Raw genomic sequence first — 27,737 nt, forward strand, 5'->3', positions numbered from 1 at the left:
GGATTGAGCTGAGTCATGTTTGGGAGGGTATCTTGCATAAGGGCTGTCAAATTTCTCTTTATATGATGATTGTAAAGAACGTGATCTCTTTTCGGAGATGTTTATCCTCTTAGTGTTAACAGAATACATCCTTAACCCATCTACCATATTTAGTGTGATGAAAGAGAATAGTGAATGCCAAGACTTGCAGGCTCTGAAGTTGAGGTCTATGTGAAAAATGGGATTTTGAGTCATGAAGTGAGTATGGGGAGGGGAGGGAGCAGGGGTAAAGGACAAGGATGGAAGAGGAAAAAACAAAAGGGATAGAGGGTAAAAGGGGTCATAAAACACTTACACGAAATACACACATTAACAAATGGTTGTATACTCATAAAAATGTATTATAGTTCAACTGCTCAAGAAAGCCTTGGAAGGAAACTCATGGTCTGGTACTAATATTAGTGGTTTAAGGCACAGGATACACATGGCAATAGCAGCCCTGTATTACCACAGCTAAATGAACATTGTAGAAAGATTAGGATAAACTGTGTACTATTAACAACCACACGCATCTGACATGTGCAAATAATTATCCACTTACACGAGTAGTTCCTAGACGTGAACAGGAAAAGTTCTGCAATACCTGAACTCTATTTCTATTTCCAAATAGATAAACTTGAGCTTCCTGACTTTCTCTAAAATCTCTTCTGGTGATGCAAAATAATATCTCTATGCTTTTGTGGCCGGAAAACTCTGTGGGCCCAGTCAAAAGCAATTTATGAGTTTGGATTCTGTTCCAGGATCTCATTAAAAGTGTAGGTCATTTCATTGTCCACCCCCTGGGGGAATGTCTTCCTGAATGCTCTAAGTGCATACATTATTATGACAATCTCTGTTGTTAAGTTCATACTGCAATAATCAAACTTTCAGTAACTACTTATTGACTGTTTACTGTAACTTGGAGCAAAAGTTGTCTGAGGTCTTTCATGGTCTCCTCAAGATTGGTTAGCCTAGTTGTAAGGCTGGATATTTCGGTATGGATATTGGCCACCTCCACTCTAACTGGCTCTTGAATATGACGCTCAAGAGTCTCAAAGTATTACTTAGTGGGGAGGAACTTGAGGTGCTGCAGAATTTGTATTATTTTTTTAAGTTTGCTGGAGAGAGAATCAGGAATTTTTTAAGTACATAGTAGATGAGGAGAGAAATCTCTTGGATAGCTGTCCCACTTCTTAGACCTTTTGTTGTCTTTCCACATTATGTAATAAATTCATGTTTAATCAGAGATGTGCTGAGGCACTTGAGTTAATGTGGCATGAAGGGCTGTTATCAGTCACTTTCCCCCATAATAACATACATCCAAACTATGAAGATGGGTTATTACATAATTATTCAACATACACTACAGAGCCATTTGGCAACTTGAAATTACTGAGAATTTAGCCTATCAGACCAAGGGGTATATTTGCTAAACTGCAGGTTTGAAAAAGTTGAGATTCAGGGCCTGATTCATTAAGGAAAGTTAAGAAAAAGTGAGTAAGGCAAAACCATTTTGCTTTGAAGGGGGAGGTAAGTTTAAAATGTGATGGCAAATTTATATTTGGGGTAGGGCATGTCCTAGATCAACTTTAAATTTCAGTGTACAACGGTTTTTTCTAGAAAACTTGAGTAAGAAAACTTACTCAATTTTTGCTTACATTTTCTTAATGGATCAGGCCCTCAAATTCTAGTTATGATTTACTTAATACATTATACAAAAGCTACAGTCTGGTTGCTATAGGCAACGTCTATACTTTTTCAAACCCAGTTTAGTAAATATACTCCTAAGGTCCCAATTGTAAAGCGCTACGGAATTTGCTGGCGCTATATAAATAAATGTTGTTGATGATGAAGGGTCTCATAGTGAGAAGTTGCAGCTTGAAGCTTGTTTTATACATGCTAGATGTACAGACTGGAAAAGGAGTGATTGCTTCCACTAGTGGTTGTTAGGCAAAATAAACAGGGCAATTCACAAATGAAGATATAGCAATGAAAAGGTTTTTGAAAAGCACTTACCAGTATTATAGTGAACAAGTGGAAAGGCGACTGCTGACAGGTGTTTTTGCAAAGATCTAGGGAAAATTCAAACTTAAACTGATTTAATTTATTAGAGGCGTATATCTGGAAGCCATCTGGTGCTGAGTGGTGGGAGGAGTCCATAGGTCTCTGGCATCTTTGGGCCAGTCAGTTACCAATTAATGATCCTAATGGGTTCAAATACTTTGCTGTGAGTTCAGTGGCCCATCACTGTCCTTTGTGACAACATGGATATTGTTAAGCCAAAGCTGGGGGCTAAATTTTCAGGTCTATATTTGCAGTTTTAACCAAGATTGTTCTGTTCCCTGTTCTTCATATGAGTTATTTTCTCAGCCTACAATCAAAATCTTGCACATTTTTTACTTTCTATGAGACACTAGCTGGTGAGAGTCCCAAATGTGATGCTTAGGCACTGAGTGTCAAATCTTCTGAGGATTATCATCAGGGGCGTATTGGGAACTTAAAGAGGCCCTGGAAAAAATTCTTGGAGAGGCTCATGTGGGTGAGACCAAATCAACTGTTGGTGAGGCCAACACAAAACTCATCATCATCATCATCACCATTTATTTATATAGTGCCACTAATTCCGCAGCACTGTACAGAAAACTCACTCACATCAGTCCCTGGCCGCCCATTCTTGCCTAATCAATGCTTGGAGTTTGTCCACCCGCCTATTGAAGATTGACCACAGGTTCTCAATGGGATTAAGGTCTGGAGAGTTTCGTGGCCATGGACCCAAAATTTTGATGTTTTGATCCCAGAGTCACTTAGTTATCACTTTTGCCTTATGGAAAGGTGCTCCATCATACTGGAAAAGGCATTGTTTATCACCAAACTGTCCTTGGATGGTTGGGAGAAGTTGCTCTTGGAGGATGTTTTGGTACCATTCTTTACTTATGGCTGTGTTCTTGGAAAACTTGTGAGAGAGCCGACTCCCTTGGCTAAGAAGCAACCCCACATATGAATGGTCTCAGGATGCTTTACTGTTAGCATGACACAGTACTGATGATAGCGCTCAGCTTTCTTCTCCGGATGAGTTTTTTTCCAGATGCCCCAAACAATCTGAAAGGGGATTTATCAGAGAAAATGACTTTACCCCAGATCTCAGCAGTCCAATCCCTGCACCTTTTTCAGAATATCATTTTGTCCCTTATGTTTTTCCTGGAGAGAAATGGTTTCTTTGCTGGCCTTCTTGACACCAGGCAATCCTCCAAAAGGCTTCACCTCACTGTGCGTGCAAATGCACTCACACCTGCCTGCTGCCATTCCTGAGCAAGCTCTGCACTGGTGGTGCCCTGATCCCGCAGCTGAATCAACTTTAGGAGATGGTCCTGGCACTTGCTGGATGTTCTTGGGGGCCCTGAAGCCTTCTTCACAACGATTGAACCTTTCTCCTTGAAGTTCTTGATGGTGCGCTAAATGGTTGATTTAGGGGTAATCGTACTAGCAGCAATATCCTTGCCTGTGAAGCCCTTTTTGTGCAAAGCAATAAGGACTGCACATTATTTGCAGGTAACCATGCTTAACAAAGGAAGAACAATGATTTCAAGCACCACCCTCCTTTTATAGCTTCCAATCTGTTATTCTAACTCAATTTGCATTACAGAGTGATCTCCAGCCTTGTCCTCGTCAACACTCTCACCTGTGTTAAAGAGAGAATCACTGACCTGATGTCAGCTGATCCTTTTGTGGCAGGGCTGAAATGCAGTGCAAATGTTGTTTTTGGGATAAAGTTCAATGTCATGGCAAAGAGGGACTTTGATATTAATTGCAATTCATCTGATCACTCTTCATGACATTCTGGAGTTTATGCAAATTGACATCATAAAAACTGAGGCAGCAGACTGTGAAAAACAATATTTGTGTAATTCTCAAAACTTTTGGCTATGACTGTATATATGCAGCCTCCCCTCTCCCGATAGTGTTGTGATATACATGCAGCCAACCTTCCTATAGTGTTATATATATACAGCCCCCCTATAGTGTTGTTATATATGTATGCAGCCCCCCCTATAGTATATATATATATATATATATATATATATATAGTATATATATATATATAAAACCAAAAAAGTGAAAAAGACAAACAGGCGCTTAGTGAATAATCAAAAAATTCACGTGACATCGTGATTAATATTTCAGAAATCACATACAGTAGGCTGCTCCACTATAACATCAAATTGCAGATGTAAAACTGATGTAGAAAAAACAGAAAGAGAAGCGCCAAACATAGTGTGATAACATCAAAAGAGAGTTACATCCAGACACTCAAAAAGGTACCTTCATATATATATATATATATATATATATATATATATATATATATATATATATATATATATATATATACCAGTGACATGGCTGGTACAGGTGAACAGGTACTATGAAGAAATCCCAGGGAACAGATGAACCAGGAGCACAACAGGGAACAGCACTGCAACATACAACAACAACGACCATCAAGGTATGCAAGCAGTGGCAGGTATAAGTAGAGAGACACCCAGGTGCAAGACATAATTGGTGCCACAAGTCAACCCCTAGCGATGAAAGGGAAGGCACAATAGCAGCATCTCTAGTTAACAGAGGCACTGCAGATAATATATAAAACACAAGTCAAAAATCCAGGAGGAAGGAGCTGCCAATGCAAGCAACATGTAATGCAGAGGCCTGCAGGAATATCCTGACAGATACCAAATATAATATAAGGAAATCTTATATTTTTATATTATATTTTCTTTATTTGTTAACCAGAAAGCTCCCCTGTAGTCAACTTTCAGTGTAACCTAGATCTAACCATGTTAGATGCAAGTTTCGCTGTCTCTATCAGGGCTACCCTACACTGAGGAAAGTCCCTGATGAAGCCACCTTGGTGACATTACAGTATTGTCTGAGCTCACTAGGGAAGTATCAGCCTTCTTATTGAATTGTACATATTATTATTCTTTATAATGCTCCACCATGTTACGCAGCAATGTTCTCGAGGGATGATACTAATAAATTACATAAAACAGAAGGTAACGATGGTCCTGCCCTAATGAGCTTACAATCTAAGAAATAATGATAGAACAATTGATACATAAATGAAAGTAATAACAATTGTAGCTGTTGGAAAAGTTTGTGTGAACTGTAAGGCAGAAGTATTATCGGCAACAAATATTAAAGCTACCATTGGTGACTGGTACTTCTGTGCAGCTACTAGTGATTTGAAATGGTTGGGACTAGGAGAGACAGTGGAAGTTAGAGATCCGAAAAAAGAATTAGTCATTGTAGAAATCTTAAGACATTCAGCTACTGGTAAGTATAACTATTGTTCACCATTTATCTTTATCATTCCTTTTCTGGTTCTGAAGACGTTATACCTGGAGTTTCTCCTTGCCTGCACAGAGATAAGCCCTCATCATCTGATCTGGTTTGTGAACACCTGCACCTAGCCTTTTTGAGACTGCTTTTTCCTACAGAATAGTGCCAGTTTGTTTGTCTCTGCAGCTGGTTTCTGTGATATTCCTGTTTGGATCCTGACTTCTCCATGGCATTTGACTCCTGCTTTGTTCCATCGTCCTGTGTCTCCTCTTGTGACCCAGACCCCGGCTTTGTTTAACCTTGCTTCTGCTTACTCCCTGGCATATTGTGGATCTTCTGGCTTGCCTGACCTTGCTTTTGCCTAATTCTACCGTAGATCATCCAGTGCTTCGTGCCTCCTGACGGGCCCTGGTAACCTGAATCTGCACTTCACCTATTGTGCCTAGTCTCCAGCTCATCTGCTAATCCTGGTAACCAGCATTACCAAGTACTTCTGTTCCAATCTGCAATATATCTAACCAACATTTTCAAGTACTTTTGTTCCTGTCTGCAATTTATATAACCAGAATTACCTGTTGTACTTATGGACTTGTGATAGTTGTATTACCATTGACTGCATTTAGTTATAACCTGTGTGACCGGTATTCAAAATAAAGACGCTCTGTTTACATTTACAACTATTCTCTGTGGTTTTCACACTGGGAATACGTACAATTCTACCAGTTCTAAGTTGCTGTGTGCCCAGTATTTTTTCTTTGCCATCATGCTCACTGCTGAACACAGAGCAAGGACTCTTTTTCCCCATGTGGCATCAACCAATACATATCTGCCCTCTCTCCCCACTATTTGTGATGGCGGTCATGAATTTCCTTATATAGTGACTGGATAAAGAAATACACACAGAGCAGTCATCAAGCACTGAACAACTGTAAAGGAGCGTAATGACAGACTATGTTAGCAGAGGTGAGAACTACAAGGGGGACCCAGATGCCTTGTTTATATATGCTAATTTTGGTAATTTTTCAAATCCTTTTTTTTTTACATGTTTGAAACAGGATGGTAAAATACTTTGTTCTGTTTTGCTTTGTCCTTCCACTATACCGCTGTTTAAATATAAAGTGATATTGAACAATAGCCGTTTTCTCAATTTCCGATAGCTGAAGATGCCTCCATTTTAGATCCGTGTCCCAATGGGATCTTACACAACAAAAAGTTACAATGCAGAATTATTAGTGACATAGACTCTATTGCATTTTGGCCAGCGCCCTGAGAACCAGAAGGCTGCAGCTATGGCTCCATTAGCTTACGTGACAGCTGAGGTGCAAGTCCTACTTTACATCACCTTCCCATGAATAACCACATTGTCAGTACTAGACCCCTTTCCCCTACCCTGACCTTTTAGGTTAGTGAAACAGGTTAATTGTTCATCGTCCACCACATTACTGTATTACATTCAGGGCCCATTCTAGGCGATAATCATCTTTCCTCATAGGGACGCTCTTAGTGTTATGGATGTCTCTGTTCAGAGATGCTCATAGCCCTAAATGAGTCCATAACAAAGTGGAAATGAGTGCAATACAGGATTAAGGCAGGTTAGAAATGGGGAGTGATCTGTGGGATAGAGAGAATCTCTTTGGAATGGGGAATCTTCAATAAAAAGGGTTTTCTGTGACATGGGGAAGTGTTATATGCAGTAGTTTGGGGTATCTGCAATGTGGAGATCATTGTGAAGTAGTGTAAATGGTTAGCGTAGCTGCCTTTTCCCTGAAAATTGTGCTTTCAGTAACTCTGCTGTATGAAAATACAAATCTGCAGGCTGTGTGAGGTGCCCCCGGGGGGAGGGGTGGGGGGGGAATGTCCGAGCACCCAAACGCCTCAGGGGGAGATGGCCCCTGACTTTGTGTACAGGGCACTCATTTTGCTGTAAGGGAAAGGGAGAATACGGGAGGGACAACTCCACAAGGTGAGTGCACCAAGGAAACAGTCCTCGCCGCGGCTATACTCACGTACGCGACTCTCCGCCAATGCCCCCTGGACTCCTGCCTGCTACCTTGTCTTCCGATCAGCACCTGCAAGACAAGAAATACAACACAACAACAGCCCTTCCCCAACACCTCTGTTACTTACCCAATCCCGAGGGAACGCTATGAACCTCACCACACCATACCTACCTCCGACCGACCACTCTCACGTCCTGAGACGCTGTGCCCCCACAGGCCGCTAAGCCCGCCTTGTTCTGGGGCTCAGGACTTAGGTGCCCTTCCAGACGGATGGAGGGGTTCTAAACACCGCTCCAGGACTCTACTTCGTACCTATGTAGGAACCAAGTGTTCCCTACTTTATGTCAGGACCTAGCATCCCGCTAGATCTGGGCTGAATGCCCGCTGCCAACTACAAGGGCCTACTGCCCGCTCACCGTCAGGGACCTTATGTCCCTCTACCAGCAAGGACCCGGAGTCCTTGCTAAGCTACAGGGCAGCCGCCCTGCTACGCTCACGGAAGCCTATCGCTTCCCTAACCAGAAGCCTATGCCTCCCTGCACTAGAGGGCCTTGCGCCCTTCTACCGTCCAGAGCCTTGCGCCCTGCGGGGGAGCCGAGCTCCTACCTATTCAGGCCTACAGCCCGAAGCTACTTAAGGGCCTGGTGCCCTGTGGGGGTGGAGCCGCGCTCCTACCTGAGGGCCTCCTGCCCTGTACCCACCTAAGGGCCTTGTGCCCTGCGGTGGAGCCGCGCTCCTACCTGAGGGCCTCCTGCCCTGTAACAACTAGGGCTTTGTGCCCTCTAAAGACCAGGGCCTGGTGCCCTTCTAACTAACTAGGGCCTGGTGCCCTTCTAACACACTAGGGCCTGGTGCCCTCCTAACAGCTAAGGGCCTTGTGCCATTTAAAGACTAGGGCCTTGTGCCCTCCTAACTATGGGCCTTGTGCCCCACTAACTAAGGGCCTTGTGCCCTAAGGAACAAGGGCCTTGTGCCCTCCTAACAACTAGGGCCTTGTGCCATTTAAAGACTAGGGCCTTGTGCCCTCCTAACAACTAGGGCCTTGTGCCCTTTAAAGACTAGGGCCTTGTGCCCTTTCGAACACCTACAATGGCTGCCCCTAGCTGCGCCACAGGCCTAGTGCCTGAAGGTGCCCCCGGGCCTTGTGCCCGACCTAAAAGAGTAATTGATACTCACCTGCTCCGCGCAGGAAACTCTGCTTGTCCCGCCGTCTTGATTGAAGTCTTCTGGCGGCAGGGTAGCTCACAGCCCTTACAAGGGCTCCCTGCCGCTTCAGCCGCTGGAGCTCTGGACGGGACGTTCTCCTTCTCCTCCGCCGCCGGACTGCCCTCGTGTCGGCGCCCTGCGGCTTATAAAGCTGTCGCCGCGCTGACGTCATCAGTCGTCGCCGCGAGCCAATCGGCGCCAGTAGTTTGAATGGCCGGAGGTGAGCCAGGATTGGCTCGCCAATCCGGCCGCTGATTGGCCAGCAGCGGGAAGTGAGCCGTGATTGGCTCAACCGCCCGCTGCCCCCGGACCCTGTGAAGAGAGAAGGATACTCACCGCTGGACTGGTGAGCAGCTTCTTCCGGCGTCTCCTTCTCGGTCACCTCGTCGCCGGAGCATCCCTCCACAGCTGTATAGAGCATTTCCATTTCTTGGATACATTTTAGCAAATGACAAGTTCAGGATTTTTACTGCCACTTTCCTAAGCAATGGCTGCTTTCTATAAAGGATAGAACAGAAAGAATGCTCATTCGATTTGTGCATAAATAAAACACTTAATTCAGGTTTATTATTTAGGTCACTAATGACAAAAAAATAGGTTTACTTGTGCATAAACTAAACTATATTCTAAGGTCCTGGGTCTTAGAATAGCATCGGAGCTTGAGCAAAGTACACGTATTTGGCATAGCTATATTGTTTTTAAGATTAGTTGAATAAATTAGGTAGGTAATATTCTGGGGTTGCAATAAGGTTGCATGTACATAGGCATAATGTAGCAAAGGTGTTTTAAAAAGGATTTTTGACACCTTTGAGAATTACAAAGGCCATGACCATTAGTGACAAGCAGACGCGGGCTGGGAGAGGCCGCGTCATTGATGACGCGGCCGCATCCCCTGTCATGCGGCCGCCTGTGCGCTGACGCGGCCGCATCTGATGTCATCAGATGCGGCCGCGGGGGAAAGAATTGTATTTTGCAGCCGGGGGCGGCCGGTCGGCCTACCCCCGGCCCTAATAGCGGCCCGGGGAGGCGATGCCCGCCACTAAGACAAAGAGAAAGCTCAATGGAGAATAGTCAGAACACAAAAGTGCAAGATGCATCAAGCATTCTCCCTGCACTGTCACTACTGACCTGTGAATGGTGCTTGTGATCCTCATAGTGATTAATGACCTTTTTTTTAAAGTCCTGTCTGAGCTGCATTCTGCTATGTTCAGTGTTAGATGACCAAAATCTACCTCAGGCAAAGGGGAAACACAAGCTAACTGCCAATGTGCAGAACAATTGTGGAAGTGTGCACTGTTTTCCTAATTGTACCCTTCTTTATAGTGCTAATAGAATAAAATATCTATTAAAAAACTACTACCAAAAGAAAGCCATATCAGTCTTTATTAAAAATAGAATATAAAATTTACCTGAGTAGTCCTAGAAACAAAAAGATAAGTCGTGGTGAAACAAAGCACCATGAAATTGTGAAAACGTTCACGAAGCAGCAAAAACGTTGTAATTTTTAAAAAGAAATGTTCACTTTTGTAGACTTTACACTCACCCTTATATACTCACACCAGCTCTTTGCAATGGGACTAGACCCTTCCTACCCCTAAAAACTAAAGTTCTACAAAAGTGAACTTCAACTTGAATTGACTTTGGCAGATTTCCAGGTTCAAATTTTGATCAAACATAACTTTCTATGCATTGCTAGATACTGCAAAACACTAAAATATATAGCAAGAATACACCAGATTAATACTATTACACATTTTGGAGAGGCATGTTCATGAGTCAATGGATGTATTTTCTCTATATATCCACACCCCAAACAAAGCAATATGAATAAAGGGGTTTATATAAAAAGGCAAAAATGGAGAATGGAGCGGGGCATTTCCAATTTTTTTCTCCCTATTTGCCTCCTCATGGTTGTGGCAGGGACATCTACCAGGGTCCTGACTTCAGCATGTGTTGGGGTGGAGCAAACATGGTAATAATATGAATTATTACCATATGACATGTGCACCACTACTGCTCCCGTGCACCAATCATCTGCCACCTCAAAAGTGGTATAGGTCAGCTACCCAAATATGACATATAGAACCATCCTGCAACCAAAATGGAGCAGATCGGCTCTATGGACGGACTACAATGAGGCCAAAAACTTTTACAATTTCCATGGACACCACGCCCCTCCTCTAAAAAGTCGAAATGTCACTGCATTGAAAGGAGGGGGCGGAGCTTAATGACACAATTAGGCCCCTCCCCGTCCATTCACTGCATCATCATCATCATTTATTTATATAGCGCCACTAATTCCGCAGCGCTGTACAGAGAACTCATTCACATCAGTCCCTGCCCCATTGGAGCTTACAGTCTAAATTCCCTAATATAGACATACACTCACACAGACAGACAGACAGAGAGGGAGAACCTAGGTTCAATTTTTGATAGCAGCCAATTAACCTACCAGTATGTTTTTGGAGTGTGGGAGGAAATTGGAGCACCCGAAGGAAACCCACGCAAACACGGGGAGAACATACAAACTCCACACAGATAAGGCCATGGTCGGGAATCAAACTCATGACCCCAGTGCTGTGAGGCAGAAATGCTAACCACTGAGCCACCGCGCTGCCGTGAATTTCGGCAAATGCGGGAGCTTTGCCTACTCTTCCGGGAGTCTGTGAGGCACCTCCCGCGGATTCCGGGAGAGTAGACAAGTATGACCTAAGTGCTTCATATGCAATACTACTGAACTTAGAGTGCCAAAATCCCCATTATAATAGTGTCATTTTAAAATACTGTTTTAATAAATATTAACTTATAAAGCCTACATATATTAAGAATAGATAATTGAAATTGTATCTAACATGAATAAAAGTAAGTTTGGTGGTCAATGCTGACAAACCTTTAAAACCTACATTTGTCCTCGGGCATTAGGGACAGTTAGCATCTATGCAGGGACAGCGAGGTGTAAAAGGTAACTGTTAGCCTACACATGGTTTTATAAATAACAATCTTTAGACATGCATACCATTAAAAATAATAATGTTTATTTATATGACACCACTAATTCGGCATCCCACTCAAACACTGGGAGAACATACAATCTCCACACAGATAAGGCCATGGGATTGAACTCATGACCCCAGTACTATGAGGCAGAAGTGCTAACCACTAAGCAACACTCTCCTCTATCTATTTCACGAGGCTGAAGTTAGCTTCTTATTCGGCCAGCTTCTTATTCGTTTCTATTTCGTGCTCCAGCTTCTTATTCAGAAAAGCTTATTTTTAATGGATTAAATCAATTTGGATCACTGATTTCACATCAAATTAACACTACAGGGGGTCCCTTATACAAAATGCATTAGTATTTTGCCTGACCCAACATGGTTAAGGGCATGAAATCAGGGGGCAAAGAGGGTAAAGTCACCATATTTTATCATTTTGAATAAGTAGCTGCAGATTTGCAAGTGTTAAATGCTGTTGGGCCAGCAATTTGACAGTGGCAATCAACACAGGGTGGTCAGTTACATATAAAACATCTGTCTTTTGCCTGGCCCAACGCTGTTATCGGCATGCAATCAGGTGGCAAAATGGGCACAGATAGCATTTTGAATAAGTAGCTGCAGTTTTGCAAGTGTTAAATGCCGTTGGGCCAGCAATTTGAAAGTGGGAATCAACACAGGGTGGTCAGTTACATATAAAACATCTGCCTTTTGCCTGGCCCAATGCTGTTTTGGGCATGCAATCAGGTGGTAAAGTGGACATAGATAGCATTTTGAGCATTTTGAATAAGTAGCTGCAGTTTTTCACGGCTTAAATGCCGTTGGGCCAGCAATTTGACAGTGGGAATCAACACAGGGTGGTCAGTTACATATAAAACAGCTGTCTTTTGCCTGGCCCAACGCTGTTTTGGGCATGCAATCAGGTGGCAAAGTGGGCACAGATAGCATTTTGAATAAGTAGCTGCAGTTTTGCAAGTGTTAAATGCCGTTGGGCCAGCAATTTGACAGTGGTAATCAACACAGGGTGGTCAGTTACATATAAAATATCTGTCTTTTGCCTGGCCCAACGCTGTTTTGGGCATGCAATCAGGTGGCAAAGTGGGCACAGATAGCATTTTGAATAAGTAGCTGCAGTTTTTTCAAGGGTTAAATGGCGTTGGGAAATTGTGTGTACTGCTGCTGCAGAGATGGTCCTGAGGCTCAAAGTGCAGAGAACTAGGGCAAAGGTTGGGGTTAGGCAGGCTGAACCCTTTGTTCAAAAGGTGGTGGGTGCTGAGGTTGGAACAGGTGGTGTAGCAGGGGGTGAGAATTGTGGGGAGATCAATATTGTGGGTGTAAAATTTCCGCTCAAGTCTGTAATTCAAGTAGGTGGGGAGCCTACTAAGGTTTTTTTTTTTTAACTCAAAATTTTATTGTATAATAAAGTATGAATGACATAAGCATACAACAACAAGCAATTTGATTACAATAATCACAGAGCAGAGTAGATATCCAGCAATGTCACTCACAAAACAGAAACATGTATTGCAATATAACAAGATGGTAAGGGGCGGGAGGGAAAAGAAGTGGGCATTGAAGGGGGTGTAGGGTAGGCAAGGGGGGGTCAATGGCCGTCTCATGGGGTATACTAAGAAAGGCATGTTCACCTTCAAAGGGGGCGCGTTCAGGTCTGCATGGGAGTATTTTAAAGTAGTAAGGGGATCGATGTTATCTGGAATTGTGTAGGGGGAGACTATTTGGAGGAAGAGAGAACTACGGGGATCCTAGGCATAAAGCCAGGGGGCCCAAATTTGATGAAATTTGTCTTCTTTGTCTCGCAACAGCGACGTGATTTTTTCCATGTTGGCAATGAACCATATATATTATCTAAGAGAAGAGATGCGGGGGGGGGGGGGGGGGGGGGTCCGCTTGTTTCCACAATTTAGCAATCAGGCATCTAGCGGCTGCCAGGACATGTGAAGCAAGTTTTGCAGAGTGGGTGTCTAGGTCCTGTATAGGATAACAGAGTAGGAAGGACCATGGGTTCTTCCTAATAGGGCATTGGAGGAGGGAGGAAAGAAGTCTCGAGACCCTGTCCCAGAAGGAGGAAATGACCGGGCATGACCACCAGATATGCACGAAAGTGCCTCGGTGACCACAGTTTCTCCAGCAATCAGGAGAAGCTGACTGGTACATCTTTGCAAGCCTGTCAGGTGTGAGATACCACCTGTAGTAAACTTTGTACGCATTTTCCTTAATTAATGTGGAGATGGAACTAGAAGCCACGTTCAGCCTGATGGTCTCCCAACAGTCCTCCTCCGGGGGAGGGCCCAGATCCCTCTCCCACTCCCTCTCATGTGCGTTCCCGGAAGGCACCAATTTCCCTAGTAGAAGACTATACAAGGACGAGATCATACCCCTTCGCAAAGGGGAAGAAAGGCAGAGAGATTCAAATTGGGAGGGGGAGTGAGGTGAATTGTCCGACAGGAGTGACAGGAGGAAGTGCCAAACCTGCAGATATTGGTAGAAAGGCGGGTGAAAGTTAGGGACTCTGGAGCAGAGGGCGTCATAGGATATGGGCCTTCCCTGCTCAAGAAGGCTTCCCGCAAATCGGAATCCCGCCCTGGTGCATAGCCGAGAGAAAGATCGGGACATTCCTGGAGGGAAGGTGGGGTTATGCCACAGGGGTACAATGTGCAGAGGGTTAGGAAAGATAGAGAGATGGCCCTTGCAGGTCTCCCAGATCCGAGCCGCAAACTCTAGAGTTGGAAAACGTTTGGTTAGGGCCTTCCGAATATCAGAAGGAACTCCCCAAAGGCCAGATAGGCCGGGTATGGAGAGATATGCAGCCTCAAGGTCTGCCCATGCATGAGATGTCGGAGGAGCAAATGAAGAGGCTATGGAGCTAAGCTGGGCTGCCCAGTAGTAGGCCTCGAGGTCTGGGAAGCCCCTGCCTCCGCAGCCCTTAGGTTTTTTGAGTAGTGCCAATCGAAGCCTGGGAGACCTGCCCCGCCAGACAAATTTAGAAAAGTGTTGCTGCATAGAGTATATTTCAGTTAGGGGTATTCTCACAGGCAATGTCTGGAAAAGGTAAAGAAGTTGAGGGAGAACAGTCATTTTTACCGCAATGATTCTGCCCAGCCACGAAATGATTAGGGTTCGCCAGAAGATGTCTGATTTGAGTTTGTGAGAGCTGGATAGTTCTCCTGATATAGGGATTCATATGAGGTGGTTATATACACTCCCAGGTATTTAAATTTTTTCTTCTGCCATCTAAAGTGATAATGGGAGGTGAGATCACAGCAGTCCTGTGAGGGGACATTAAGAAATAGGGCTTCGGATTTTGTTATGTTGATTTTATACCCGGACAGGTCGCCATACCTCGAGAGGAGGCAGAACAGGTTGGGCAAGGATATTCTTGGCTGCTGGAGCGTCAGAAGTATATCGTCAGCAAACAGTGAGAGCTTACTCTCCAGAGACCCTGTCTCCACTCTTCTGATATCTGGGGAGGCTCGGATAGTGGCTGCTAAAGGCTCAATGGCCAAGGCGAAAATTAAAGCGGAGAGTGGGCATCCTTGGCGGGTGCCCCTACTAAGGTTTTTAAGGATACTAACACTATGTTTGAGGTAGTTCGTAGTTCAGGTGGAAATAATCAAGTGGATAGGGAGCAGGATAGGAGGGAGGTGGGTGGGATGGAACCAGGGGGGGGAGGGGGAGGAAATATATCCAGAAGGGGGGACAATTCCTGGGATTGACCGTGTGGTTCGGTCAGAAGAGTCTTTGGCCAGAAGTGATGGTATACAGGATCCGGGGATAGGGTCAAAGGCCTTATAGCTGTTAGGTAATATAATGCCTAGAGGTAATGAAGGTAATGCCCATGCCTATAATCTTTAATGATGGCTCCCCATCCCATACAGTTTGCCACCATTAATGTGGCATCTGTGTGTTCTGATCGAGCTCGTTATTTGGCCCTTGATTTTTTTCAACATGCTTGAGGTTGATTTTTTGATTTTGCAAGAGACTAGGGTTGGGCGCCTCGCGGATCTCCACAAATGCAAATGGGAGTGCAAGCGAGGTCCCTCCTATCAGTCTCTTGTGGCCGAGCCGTACGGTAGAGTGGCAGTCCTTTTTACTGGCATGGTAACCATTCAGCGGATTATAGAAATAAGCATGGGCAGATGTATGGTTATGGATGTTTCCCTGAGGGGGCAGGTCCTGAGGTTAATAAATATTTATGGTCCACAGACCCAACGGGGCAGGAAATGCCTTTTCAGGGAAATTAAACCGTACCTTTTTACGGCCCTGCAGATTGTCTTCGGGGGTGATTTTAACACCATTGTTAGGCCAGAGGATAGGGAAGGCTCGTGGACATCGCTGGGCTATGATGCAGGCTTTTTAGTTAATATGGTAAGTCAGGCTGGGCTGGTAAATGTGCATATTCGTCACTCTCCAGACCTCACTGGGTTCACCTTTTCTAGAGGTAGAAGTAGGTCAAGAATAGATAGGTTTTTTTTTAAAGGGAGCTCTGTCACATCAACTCCAAAGTTGATGGCGGTAGAGTTCTCGGATCACGTTTGTCTTTGCGTATCTTTGAACACTTCAGACACCCCTCAGAAAGGCAGAGGCCTGGGACGTCTGAACTCCAGCCTTTTGGATGATGAGGAGGTTAGACAATCCTTTAGGGACTTGCTTGAAACCCAAGAAACGCTTTTAGACACAGGTTGGACTAGGCCAGAGTGGTGGGAGGAATTTAAAGGAAGAACTCGGAGGTTCTTTAGGGAACTTATAGTTCAGAGGAATTGGATAAAAAAGAATGTCTGCCATGCCTTGAGACGGAAACTCGATTTCCTGATTTCTGAGGGTGGAGATAGTGGGGAAATCTCCCGGGTAAAATCCCAGATAAAAGGGTGCCAGTATGACCGTTATGCCTCTTTGGTTTTGGAAAGGGACTACGGTAAGTACCACTCTCCGGATCCCTACCTTAACTGTAAGAGTTCGGTTGATGCGAAGGAGGTGAGGGAACTGCGCGATGACAGAGGGGTCCTCCGAAAAGACCAAGAGGGTATCTTGTCAGTCGTGCATCTCCTTCTACTCTGGCCTTTTGTCTGGGAAGGTACTTATCAGAGAGAAGATGGAATGGTTTCTGAGGGGTGTGTCTGGGCTTGGTGACCATCAGGCTTCTCTTGATCCCTTGGATTCTGAGATAACAGTGGACGAGGTCAGGAGGGCGATTAATAGTTTATCAAATAAGAAATCCCCAGGTCCGGATGGTTTAACTTCCGAGTTTTATAAAGCCTTTGTGGACCTCCTGGCCCCACACCTAGTGGAGGTTTTTATTGAGAGCTTGGGTAGAGGGTTACTCCCTCCCTCCATGAGGCAGTCCGCCCTTATTTTGCTATCCAAGGGGAAAGACCCATCCAGGATTGAAAATTGGCGCCCCATCGCTCTTCTCAATTCTGATAGATTCTGGCAAAGGTCATTTTTAACAGGATTATGGAAGTATCAGGCCTGTTGCTTTCCACTTCTCAGCACTGTACGGTGAAGGGTCGAAGCATCTTTAATGCTGTCCTTGGCGTCCGGGAGGCCGTGGAGCGGTGCAGGGCTGAGAAGTGGGGTAAGTACCTTCTGGCGCTGGATCAATCTAAGGCGTTTGATCGTGTCAATCATGAATATCTGTGGGCACTTCTTGAGAGGTACGGTCTGCCAGTGAGGTTGGTTGATTGGCTGCGTACCATTTATAGGCAGGCCGAGAGCTTCCCTCTTGTAAATGGTTGGGTGGGTCCTACTTTTGCAGTGTCATCTGGAGTCAGACAAGGTTGTCCCTTGAGCCCTCTCCTCTATGTATTTGCGATTGATCCTTTTATCAGGAGGATTGAGAACGGTGCAGTGAGGGGAGTGCAACTGGCTGTGGATGTTCCCTTGAAGGTAGCGGCCTACGCTGATGATGTCACAGTAGTCTTGTCAGACATGGCCGAGGCGCGTGGCATTGAAAATCCAATCTGCGAATATTCTGAGGCTTCGGGCTCAGAGATAAACCAAGAAAAGAGTGAAGTTCTCTGGTTAGGGGAGGAAGGACGGCAGTTTGTCCTTCCGGATGCGCTCCCTCAGGCCAGTCAAGAGGTTAAAATCTTAGGCATTCTATTTGGTTCGGGTGATTATGCCCAGCGAAATTGGGAATTGAAACTGGCAGATGCCGCCTCTAAGGTGGATAATTGGAAGAAGTGGAAGCTGCCCTACAGAGAACGGATTGATTTGATCAAGACTTACTTGATCCCAGTTTTTTTATACGTCAGTTACATATGTCTGTTGCCAGAATCATTAAGGGTCAAGGTCAGTTCCTTGTTCTTTCAGTTGTTATGGGGGAACAAGTTGAACCTCATCAAGAGGAATGTGACCTACAAACCGAAGGATGAAGGTGGCCTGGGAATGGTAAACCCAGTGCTGTTCTTTAGTACTGCCTTTTTGAAGCTTCATCTCGGGAGTCTCTTTTTGGAGTCTCCCCCTCGGTGGGTAGCTGGCTTTCGTGTTTGGGTGCACCCCTTTCTCAACGCATGGTTGGATGGGGGTCCCGTAAAGAGTCTTCGAGTTAAGCATGGATACCTCCCGGCCTATGTGGTTCAGGGTTTAAAGGTGACAAGGAAATGGCAGATTGAGGTGGGTGAGGCAAAAAACTCCTCTAGAAGGGTGTTGGAGAGGAGGATTTTGCATACTCACTTTGATGTGCCCCTGTTACTAAAGGATTGCCCAGGTGATATGAGCTCGAAGGGTCTGTCTTTGGTGAATTCCAAGCGGATTCCTCCGAAGTTTAGAGATCTCACTTGGCTTGCATTTCACGGGAGGCTCTTTGTTAAGGGGAACCTGAAGCATAGGGGTGTCGATGATCGTGGTTGTCCACGGGAGGAATGTCATGGGGAGGTGGAGACAATGGACCACTTCTTGCTTCAGTGTCCTTTTAATATAGAGGTTTACAAGGGAGTGTCCCACGCCTTAGGCCTTCCGTGTCTTTCGGGGCTTAGTTACCCTGAGTGGGTGTATGGAGTGCTCAAATGGTGTGGGGATTTTGATTTAAGCACACGTTTTTTAGTTAGCGTAATTGTTAGGTTTTACACATGGAGCGCACGGTGTTTAGTGTCCATTAGGGGCAAAATCCTTCCCTGTAGTGAGGTGGTGGATAGTATTCTGCACGAGGTTTGGAAAATAAGGGAAATGGAGAGGGGCCGGGTGGATGCTGCGAGCTGGGGTAGACTTTGGCGGGGGCTGAGACCTCCCTAAGCGGTAGATAACACCTGCAGTCTCTCCATTCTTGGCTATCTATCCTGTTTTATCACTATTAGATTTTGTGGAAACCCTTTTTTTATTTTTTTAGTAAGGTTTACATACATTTAAAGTTTGCTTTCATTACCTGACAGTAAAGGATGTGTGGGTGGTATTATAGATTGGTGGCGGGGTTGTGGTAATTAAAAGTATTGTGCAAGGGTTAGCATGTTTCTCTCGTGGAAGTTTTTGATTTGTTTTGTGTTTTTTGTCTTTTTTATATTTGTGAAGTGGTGTATTAGTTGTTTTGTGATGGGATTGTAGTAGAATTGGGTGTGTAAAGTTTTTGTTCATAGTGGTCCTTTTTACCCTTTGGATAATGTACATAGTCTATTTTATCTTGGACAAAGTGATACTGGATTTATTTTTGTTGCAATTTTTTAATAAAAACATCAACACTTGCAAATCTGCAGCTACTTATTCAAAATGCTCAAAATGCTATCTGTGCCCACTTTGCCTCCTGATTTCATGCCCATAACCATGTTGGGTCAGGCAAAATACTAATGCATTTTGTATAAGGGACCCCCTGTAGTGTTATTCTGATGTGAAATCAGTGATCCAAATTGATTTAATCCATTAAAAATAAGCTTTTCTAAATAAGAAGCTGGAGCACGAATTAGAAACGAATAAGAAGCTGGCCGTATAAGAAGCTAACTTCAGCCTCGTTGTATTTCTGTAAGTCTATATCTGCTGATAGGATTCTAGGACGTCCCTGTCATACACTGCTGGAGATCCCTCAGCTCCTCCCCGCACTTCCACCAGATCCGGAAGCCGTGTGTTCCGGAAGTGTACTGTGTGTTCCGGAAAGGTACTGTGTGTTCCGGAAGTGTACTGTGTGTTCCGGAAGTGTACTGTGTGTGCCAGGCGTGCGGGACACGTGTGTGTGTGTGCGCGGGACTGCAACATGACCAAGATAAAGAAGGAGAAGTTGGACCCGGAGGAGGATACGGAGATCGCTCAGGAGACCTCTCAGGAAGCCGCTCCGGTGCTGTCCTACGAGGAGAGGCTGGTGAACCTCAATCCTATCGCACGGCCGCTGGCTGGACGGAAACTGACCAAGAGGCTGTACAAGTGTGTGAAGAAAGGTATGTGCTCTTGTACACCGCACACTATCCGTGTCATAGGTACACATCATATAGGGCGGCAGGATAGTACTGACATGATGCTGGGCCGTGGGTTCATTTTCCTTTATTAATAAACAAAAGTCTCTGATATGGGTGATCGTGGAATGTACAGACCCCACAGACAACTTGGAAGACTGAGCAGTGTTATTCACGGCGCTGGAATGATTCCGGGCTCAACACGCCTTAATTAACCTGTACTCATGGTGGGCTGCACATGGCACGCCGTGCTCCCCAGTAGATGAATGAAGCATAGATGGTCCTTACTTCAAGGACATTTTAGTAGTGCATTGATGTAACTTGTTTATTGTACAGTGTATTTATACCATGTACACTGTGCATAGTGAGGTTGAGAAAACAAACCATATCCATTTTTACTCTTTATTGGACATTTATATTTGTTTTGTTTTAGCTCTATGAATTCTGTTGAGGGAGCAGAATAAAACCAAGGAAGCTGTACATATTGGTCTTTCATAGAATGGATATGTATAGTTTTCTAGTCTTAACTATGTGAAGGACATGGGGATCTATTTACTAAACTGCAGGTTTGAAAAAGTGGGGATGTTGCCTATAGCAATCAATCAGATTCTATCTATCATTTATTTAATACATTCTAAAAACTGATAGCTAGAATATGATTGGTTGCTATGGGCAACATCTCCACTTTATCAAACCAGCTGTTTAGTAAATATAGCCCCTGGTATGAAAGTGTTGTGTTTGTGTGTGCTACAAAGCAGATAGGTGGACTATTTAGATTAAATTCCCATCTACCAATTTAACCCCACAAAGAGAAATAATATTCTTACCTGACCCCGTATATGGAAATAAAAGTAAATCACTTTATCAATGGTCTGCTTATTTTAAATACATCCAGTAGTTCTCCCAATACTACTTTACCAGTAGTGAATTCTACACTTTAACTACCCTCAGTATATTGCCTTATTGGTAGTGAAAATACTTGTTACAGTGGATGTCTTTGTAATTCTGGGTGTAAAATGTTTGAGACACACCCCTTTGTATTGCCATTTAATATATTTGTATACTTTTGTAACTTCACATTTAAGAACCATTGTTTCCAAATTAAACATCCAGCCCCAGTTTTTCATTAAAATTTAAAATATTCCCTCCTTTCATTAAGGTAGCCTGTTTCTGAATCCTATTGAATTTTTCATTGCTTTTCTTACAGATAGGTGCCAGAAACTACTCCATATTCAAAATCTGGTATAACAAGTAATTTATTGAGTGGCAAAATGTACTTTTCGATTATTAGCAGACTAAAGCCCACCATTGCATTGTTAAAGTTGACACCGTATCTGAACCTTTAGAAAAAATATTTTGGGATCCTATAGTTATAGGATGGAAAGCCAGGAAACTAAACTTAAGTGTACAATCAATTGTAATTCATTCCATTTCGGATGAGCTACAATGGCATATAAAGGACTTTTTCTTCATCACACGGTTAAACCATTCTACAAAACACAATTGACTTGAATGCAGCAAATCGATTCCATTGCGTCAATTTATTATCTTAGAAAAAAAATAATTATATTCCATAATTTAAAAGAAAAAATGTCAAGATTTCATAAATACAAATACATATAGAATGATCACCTTGTATCACATGATTATCCATATAAAAACAAATGTCCCATGATAGAGTAAAAAAATAAATAAGTGTAAATGTGTCTAGTATGAGTCCCATATTGCAAAAATACTCTTCATGGTGTAAATCAAATCAAAATGTAGAGTTACATTTATTCATAAGTCTCATTCTACAGATATTGCACACAAAAATACCTTTTCTGAACCATTCTGTTTCATCTTCGGGTAAATACGTGATTAAACTTTACACATCTATGGATTTCATTGTTGTTCATTGCATCCAAGCTATTCATCTCTTTTAAATGCTAATTGTTTTAATCATGTCATGAATAAAAATCAGTTTTATGTCACTGGTTTTCAAATGAATGTATTCAATTTGTTATTATACAGTTAAGTTTTGTCTCGTGGATCCTATAATTGTACAAGATTATTGATAAAAATGAGAGACAGGACTCAATACAACTCCCCTGAGACACCTCACTGATGATGTTGGCCCAATCTGAATGTGTTCTACTTGTAACAACACTCTGCTTCCTATCCTTCAGCCAGTTATCTACCCATGTACTTGTTATCCTAGTCCCCGTGCTTTTCTATTCTGTACAACCTTTTATGCTGAACTGTATCGTATGCTTTACATAATACAAATAAATGATATCTACATTGCCAAGTTCCGGTTTACAACTTACTTCTACATAGGAACTGATAGATTAGTTTGACCTGACCAGTACCCAGGGTTAATTTTTGTCAGCTGCCAATTGGATGTTTTCTTACAATTCCCTCAGATATATTGCCAGCTACCAGTGTCTGGCTCACCGGCCTGTAATTTCCATAAACATCAGCTATTTACATAAGAAACAGTACAACAAAAGTTATCATGCAGTAATCACTAGTTCCTAAATGCTTCCCTAACTGTATGTTCGATGTAATATCTGTTATATTGAATATAATTCATTTCAATTCAACATTTTCAGTATGCCGATTTATACCTGAGTAGTTAATGGCACCCATAATGAGGACTTGTCAGGGTTTTGCTTGCTGTCCTGTATGTGCATTGGTAATTGAATTCCAGCACAATCTGATTTGTAGGGGGACTTACAAACTCCAGTTAGTACTCTTAGGGGCTTAGTCAGATAGCCTCAGTGTTCCTTTGATGCGCACATCACTGGCAATTGCGGTAATGGGAACTTTGCTCGCACCTCTATGAGAAGATCAGTACCAAAGCATTTTTTTTCCTCTGTACAGCACTGCAGAGCTAATGTGGTGCCCTATAAATAAAGATTAATAATAATAAAGCATTATGCATGATATTCCTGCAGCACTTTGCTTGGCCCCTTAGTGTCTTTATTGCTGTGTATACATATACACACGCTCTCCGCATTGGGGCATTAATCGGCGGTATATTCCTGTAGAAGCTATAGATTTCCATAGTCACTGAGTCGCGTCTCATCCAACCATTTTTACAGTTATAACCGCTGTGTCATAGTACTGCTCCAATATTGCACTGTTTAAATATTGGTATCGGTCAAACTCAAGACGTATATTGTATTAGCTCAAACTTCAGTAAACATTTACTTTGGTCTTTCACTGTTTGATGTATTTTAATCACTGACCAGGCTCTTTTTTTACTTTGTCTGTTTTAGCTGCCAAGTCTAGGAGTATTCGAAGAGGAGTAAAGGAGGTACAGAAGTTCATCAATAAAGGAGAGAAAGGGTGAGCATCAGTGCCAATAGGAGCCATTCATCTGCTTTTCATTTGTCACATCCTTTGTTTTAAGGTGTCTGTCATCCTCACACATAACTATATTGTGTCTGTTACCTCCTTGTTTGCTTATAGAATCAATGGCAGGAGATGGCATATATCGGTGATGAGGAACTTGCTATTTTTTAGGTGCCTCAGAGGAGAGGCAATATGAAGCTTCCATTACAATTACAATTCTCACTGTTGCATAAACTGATACCAGAAGAGTAGAATGTGTCCATGCAGCCCAAGCAGTAGATTATCCTATGTATACATACATTGTATAAATGTGCTGTGCCTACTCAGTGACAGAGGCACCGGAGGGGACAGGATAAGTGGTGCTGCCCATAACAACCAGATTCTAGCTCTACAGTAAGTATCTGGTTGCTAGGAACAAAATCACATTTTTCCCTTTGCACCAGTTTTCCTAAGTGCACCACATTTTGCAATATCAACATAGTATTTTGTGTAGCAGTTTTTCCAAAGTATGCTGCAATTTTTTATTATGCGTTCATTTTAATGAGTACTGCTTAAACGTTTGTTGTAGATTGACCTGAATTATACTTTGTTTTGATTTTATGTCCTATTATGTTTCTAATTTTTTTTTTTCTTCCCTCCATAAACTGCTCTATTAGCAGCAATGTATACTATAGCAGATGTTTTTATTCCTGTTATGTCTCATCTGATTGCATACATTTACTTATTCTTGGTATGTATAGAATAATGCCACACATGTGTGTTTCAAATTCAGTCGTGCACAATTTTGGCCACAGTCATTCCAGATGTTATACTGCGAGTCTATGCAGTCAGTAGATGCCAGTGCACACAGACTGGGAGCATTCGCCAGCCTATTTTTTTTATGGTGTCTCACATGCCACTATCATGCCTATTTTGGAGTATCTATGGTCATATGACCAGCTGAAGGGCTAAGATTGTTAAAACGGTTTCCATGTTTTTATTTTTAAGTGTTTTTCAATACATTAAAATAACATTTGGGTATATATATTTAGTTCAATTTAATTAAAAAAAATTTATGGCACAAGACTTTTTTTTTCCCCCTCGAACTGTACGTTTTTTAGATACTTTGATTAAACCGCAAGTATGTACAAAACAACTAGTTTATTATTGCTGTTGTCACTTATTACTCTTTTATTCATAGTTTTTTTTTTTTGGGTACTTGAACCAGTATGTCCTAGAAGAGACAACATATAAACAGATATTTGTGGTGAATACAAAAATTGTTGTATTAGGTTCAAGGACACATGAAGATGTGTAATTACATGTGTTTTAAAAGTAAATGAACATTAATGTAATAAGTATCGCTGTAACATCAAAATGATCAATTCTGGTCAGAATAACAGTTATGACATGCATAAGCAGTAATATATTGAGATGCTGATAATATCGCAGGATGTGGGCTGTGAGTTGTAAATGAAAGCATTTCAAGTCAAATAATCACAAACACAAAATGCAGATATGCAACTTATATCTATGCAAAAATAAGTTTGTCTAGTGGATGCTGCAAAGTATATGAATATATTCAGAATGGTTGAATAATGGATAGTTCTATACATAGACCGTAGAAGTCAAATGTGTCCAGATGTTGTTGTGGGAAATATTCCCAATAGCTCACGTTTGTGATAAGATGTTGCTTGTAGAGTAGTGACGTTCCTCTCCTATAGTCCGGGCACTCCTTTCCTTCCCGAATGCGTGGGTGGTGCTGCTCGCTCATGGGTCCTGTCGGAGACGCCTAATTTCCAAGGTTGCGCATGGGCAGTCTGACCACAGTGTTTGCTGGCTGATGATGAAGCCAACTCTGATGTGGTTGCAGCATGCTTGTATGCAGGCAATGTTTGAATGATTGTGGCAGCTCCTGGTGTTGAGCGGGGTTACTGCCAAGACTGGTGTTGAAAGTTGAAAAATATAACGTTATCAAACGCGTTTCGCCCCTCAAGAGTATGGGCTTTCTCAGGGAGATGTGCACATATCTTTTGGCAGTATCCCACACTCAACACCAGGAGCTGCCGCAATCATTCAAACATTGGCCGCATACAAGCATGCTGCAACCACATCAGTCTTGGCTTCATCACCAGCCGGCAAACACTGAGGTCAGGCTGCACATGCGCAGCCTTGGAAATTAGACGTCTCCAACGGGACCCTCAAGAGAGCAGCACCACCCGCATTCGGGGAGGAATGTCACTACTCTACAAGCAACATCTTATCACAAACATGAGCTATTGGGAATATTTCACACAACAGCATCTGGACACATTTGACTTCTACCGTCTATGTATAAAACTATCCATTATTGAACCATTCTGAATATCTTCACATACTTTGCATCATCCACTGGACGGACTTATTTTTGCATAGATATAAGTTGCATATCTTCTTTTTTTGTTTGTGATTATTTGACTTGAACTGCTTTAATTTACAACTCGCAGCCCACATCCTGCAAAATATTACCTGCATCTCAATCTATTGCTGCTTATGCATGTCCTAACTCTGTATGTATAATTTTGATGTTACAGTGATACTTATTATATTAAAGTTCATTTACTTTTAACACACCTGTTATTACACATCTTCATGAGCCCTAGAACCTGATACAACAATTTTTGTATTAAACTTTAGAGGGTGGGAACTCCCCCTATCATCATGTAGGCTCCACTTAGTGGCTGTACTTACATCCAGTAGGAAGCGCGGCTTCTCCCACTACCATTGTCGGCCAAGATATTTATGGTGGTTTAGTCCATAGGAAACCGCATAGAGCTAGTAATAAACCTTTCATTGAGAAGCCAAGCTATGACCATCCCCTAAATGCAGTGCCCAAAAGATAATGCTTCATAACACACCAGTAAACGTTCTTTAGTTCATGGTCACATTTTGCCATTCGTGCCATTGCTCCCTTTTGACATATGGCTGTCACATTAGCATTATTTGGCAAGACCACGCTGGTATAGCTTCATATAAATATATGCAGATAAAAAAAAATCCGTTGGAGAACTTTTTTAATTGTTGATTTGTATTTTAGCCTTGTCATACTTGCTGGTGACACACTTCCTATTGAAGTTTACTGCCATATCCCTGTTATGTGCGAGGATCGGTCCATTCCGTATGCGTACATCCCATCCAAATCCGTGAGTATATAAGATATGAATATAAACTTTCACATTTTAGTCCTATGCATTAGTATGTTGTAATCCTAATAAAAATAATGTAAGACAGTGAGTTCCAGACGTAGATATCCGTGGGGGAGAAATATTGAAAAACTCTTAAAATCTAGTATTTGATGAGTATTGAATATTGAGTTTTACTTGCCTCTGATGTGCCATTTGCCCACTGTACCTCCGACAGACGTACTGTTCTCCTGGTACAGCTCACCTGTTTGTCAGCGGTGCTCTTGATGCCCTCCCCTGTGTACTTCCTATTTCATGTACTGGAAGGTGGTACATATGGGACATCAACAACACTGCTGCCCATTGAGGGGCTATTATACATCAGAGGTAAGTAAAGCAGAATAATTAATGTCCCCTTCAGCACACTGTTGTCTACAAATAGATAAATCCCAATCTGAAGTCTATGCAAAGAGTAATGTGCTATGTTTGTTTTGTTACTTGCAGGACTTAGGTGCTGCTGCTGGCTCCAAGCGCCCTACCTGTGTAATACTTATTAAACCGAACAGTGAATATGAAGACACATACAATGACTGTTTGGAAGAGGTGCAAGCGCTTCCTTTACCCTACTGAGTGTGACGTTTTTATTTTGTTATGTACAGATTGGACTTCTGTTTCTGTCTGAAGGAACATTTATTTTTTTTATTTTGTTTTTTCCTACATTAAGTCTTTAAAAAAAAATTGTGTGTGCATTTAAATGGTTAATGAGCAGTATATTGATTGGAATGAAAAAGATGATCTTAAAAGGATAGTACCCACCATTTATGGACTTAAGTCTGTATTTTTAAAGACACTTCTTTTTTTTTCTTTTTTTTTTTTGTGTCATAACAATACATGGAATATCTTCCCTTCACAAAAAAAAAACTTGACTGGGCTCTTAACTCCTAAGCTTACTTGTCTATTGGTGTTTTTAAATGAGGCCAATTATGGATAGAAAGGCTTAATTCCTATTGCTGCATTATTTAGATGCATTATAAATGCACCATATTTAGTTAGAACAGTAACTAAAAAGAAAATACTGTTTATTTGCTCAGCTGTGACTGAAATGTTATTACTCTTCTTTATGCTCAGATTGTTCAGAAATCTAATGATTCCATGCAAATTGTTCTCTCAGTCAGTAATTTGTATTCCCTATGTATGTGGGCAGATTAATTAAACCATCATATTTTAGTAATCTCTTCACTTTTTGTCTTATGTTTACTATAAATTGTAATATTGGCTTTAGTAGAAATTACTCACTGAAAAAAAAACAAC

General features: G+C 42.5%; 1 protein-coding gene across 1 annotated transcript; it reads left to right on the plus strand.

Annotated features, from left to right (window-relative positions):
* The first annotated feature begins 19,666 nt into the window (after positions 1–19,666).
* NHP2 (NHP2 ribonucleoprotein) lies at positions 19,667–27,657 on the plus strand. The gene is made up of 4 exons (XM_075209115.1): positions 19,667–19,932; positions 23,211–23,280; positions 26,342–26,447; positions 26,931–27,657. The coding sequence occupies exons 1-4, from the start codon at positions 19,752–19,754 to the stop codon at positions 27,054–27,056; spliced, it is 483 nt and encodes a 160-aa protein (XP_075065216.1). The 5' UTR covers positions 19,667–19,751; the 3' UTR covers positions 27,057–27,657.
* The last annotated feature ends 80 nt before the right edge of the window (positions 27,658–27,737 follow it).

The sequence above is a fragment of the Mixophyes fleayi genome, chromosome 4 (assembly GCF_038048845.1).
Source record: "Mixophyes fleayi isolate aMixFle1 chromosome 4, aMixFle1.hap1, whole genome shotgun sequence".
In the NCBI taxonomy this organism is placed as follows: domain Eukaryota; kingdom Metazoa; phylum Chordata; class Amphibia; order Anura; family Limnodynastidae; genus Mixophyes; species Mixophyes fleayi.

What these genes read in the sequence shown, in the direction of transcription:
- NHP2 (XM_075209115.1), top strand. Translation starts at nt 19,752, where the DNA reads ATGACCAAGATAAAGAAGGAGAAGTTGGACCCGGAGGAGGATACGGAG. An exon ending in GTACAAGTGTGTGAAGAAAG is followed by an intron (nt 19,933 to 23,210) that starts GTATGTGCTCTT and finishes TGTCTGTTTTAG; the next exon opens with CTGCCAAGTCTAGGAGTATT. An exon ending in ATCAATAAAGGAGAGAAAGG is followed by an intron (nt 23,281 to 26,341) that starts GTGAGCATCAGT and finishes TTTGTATTTTAG; the next exon opens with CCTTGTCATACTTGCTGGTG.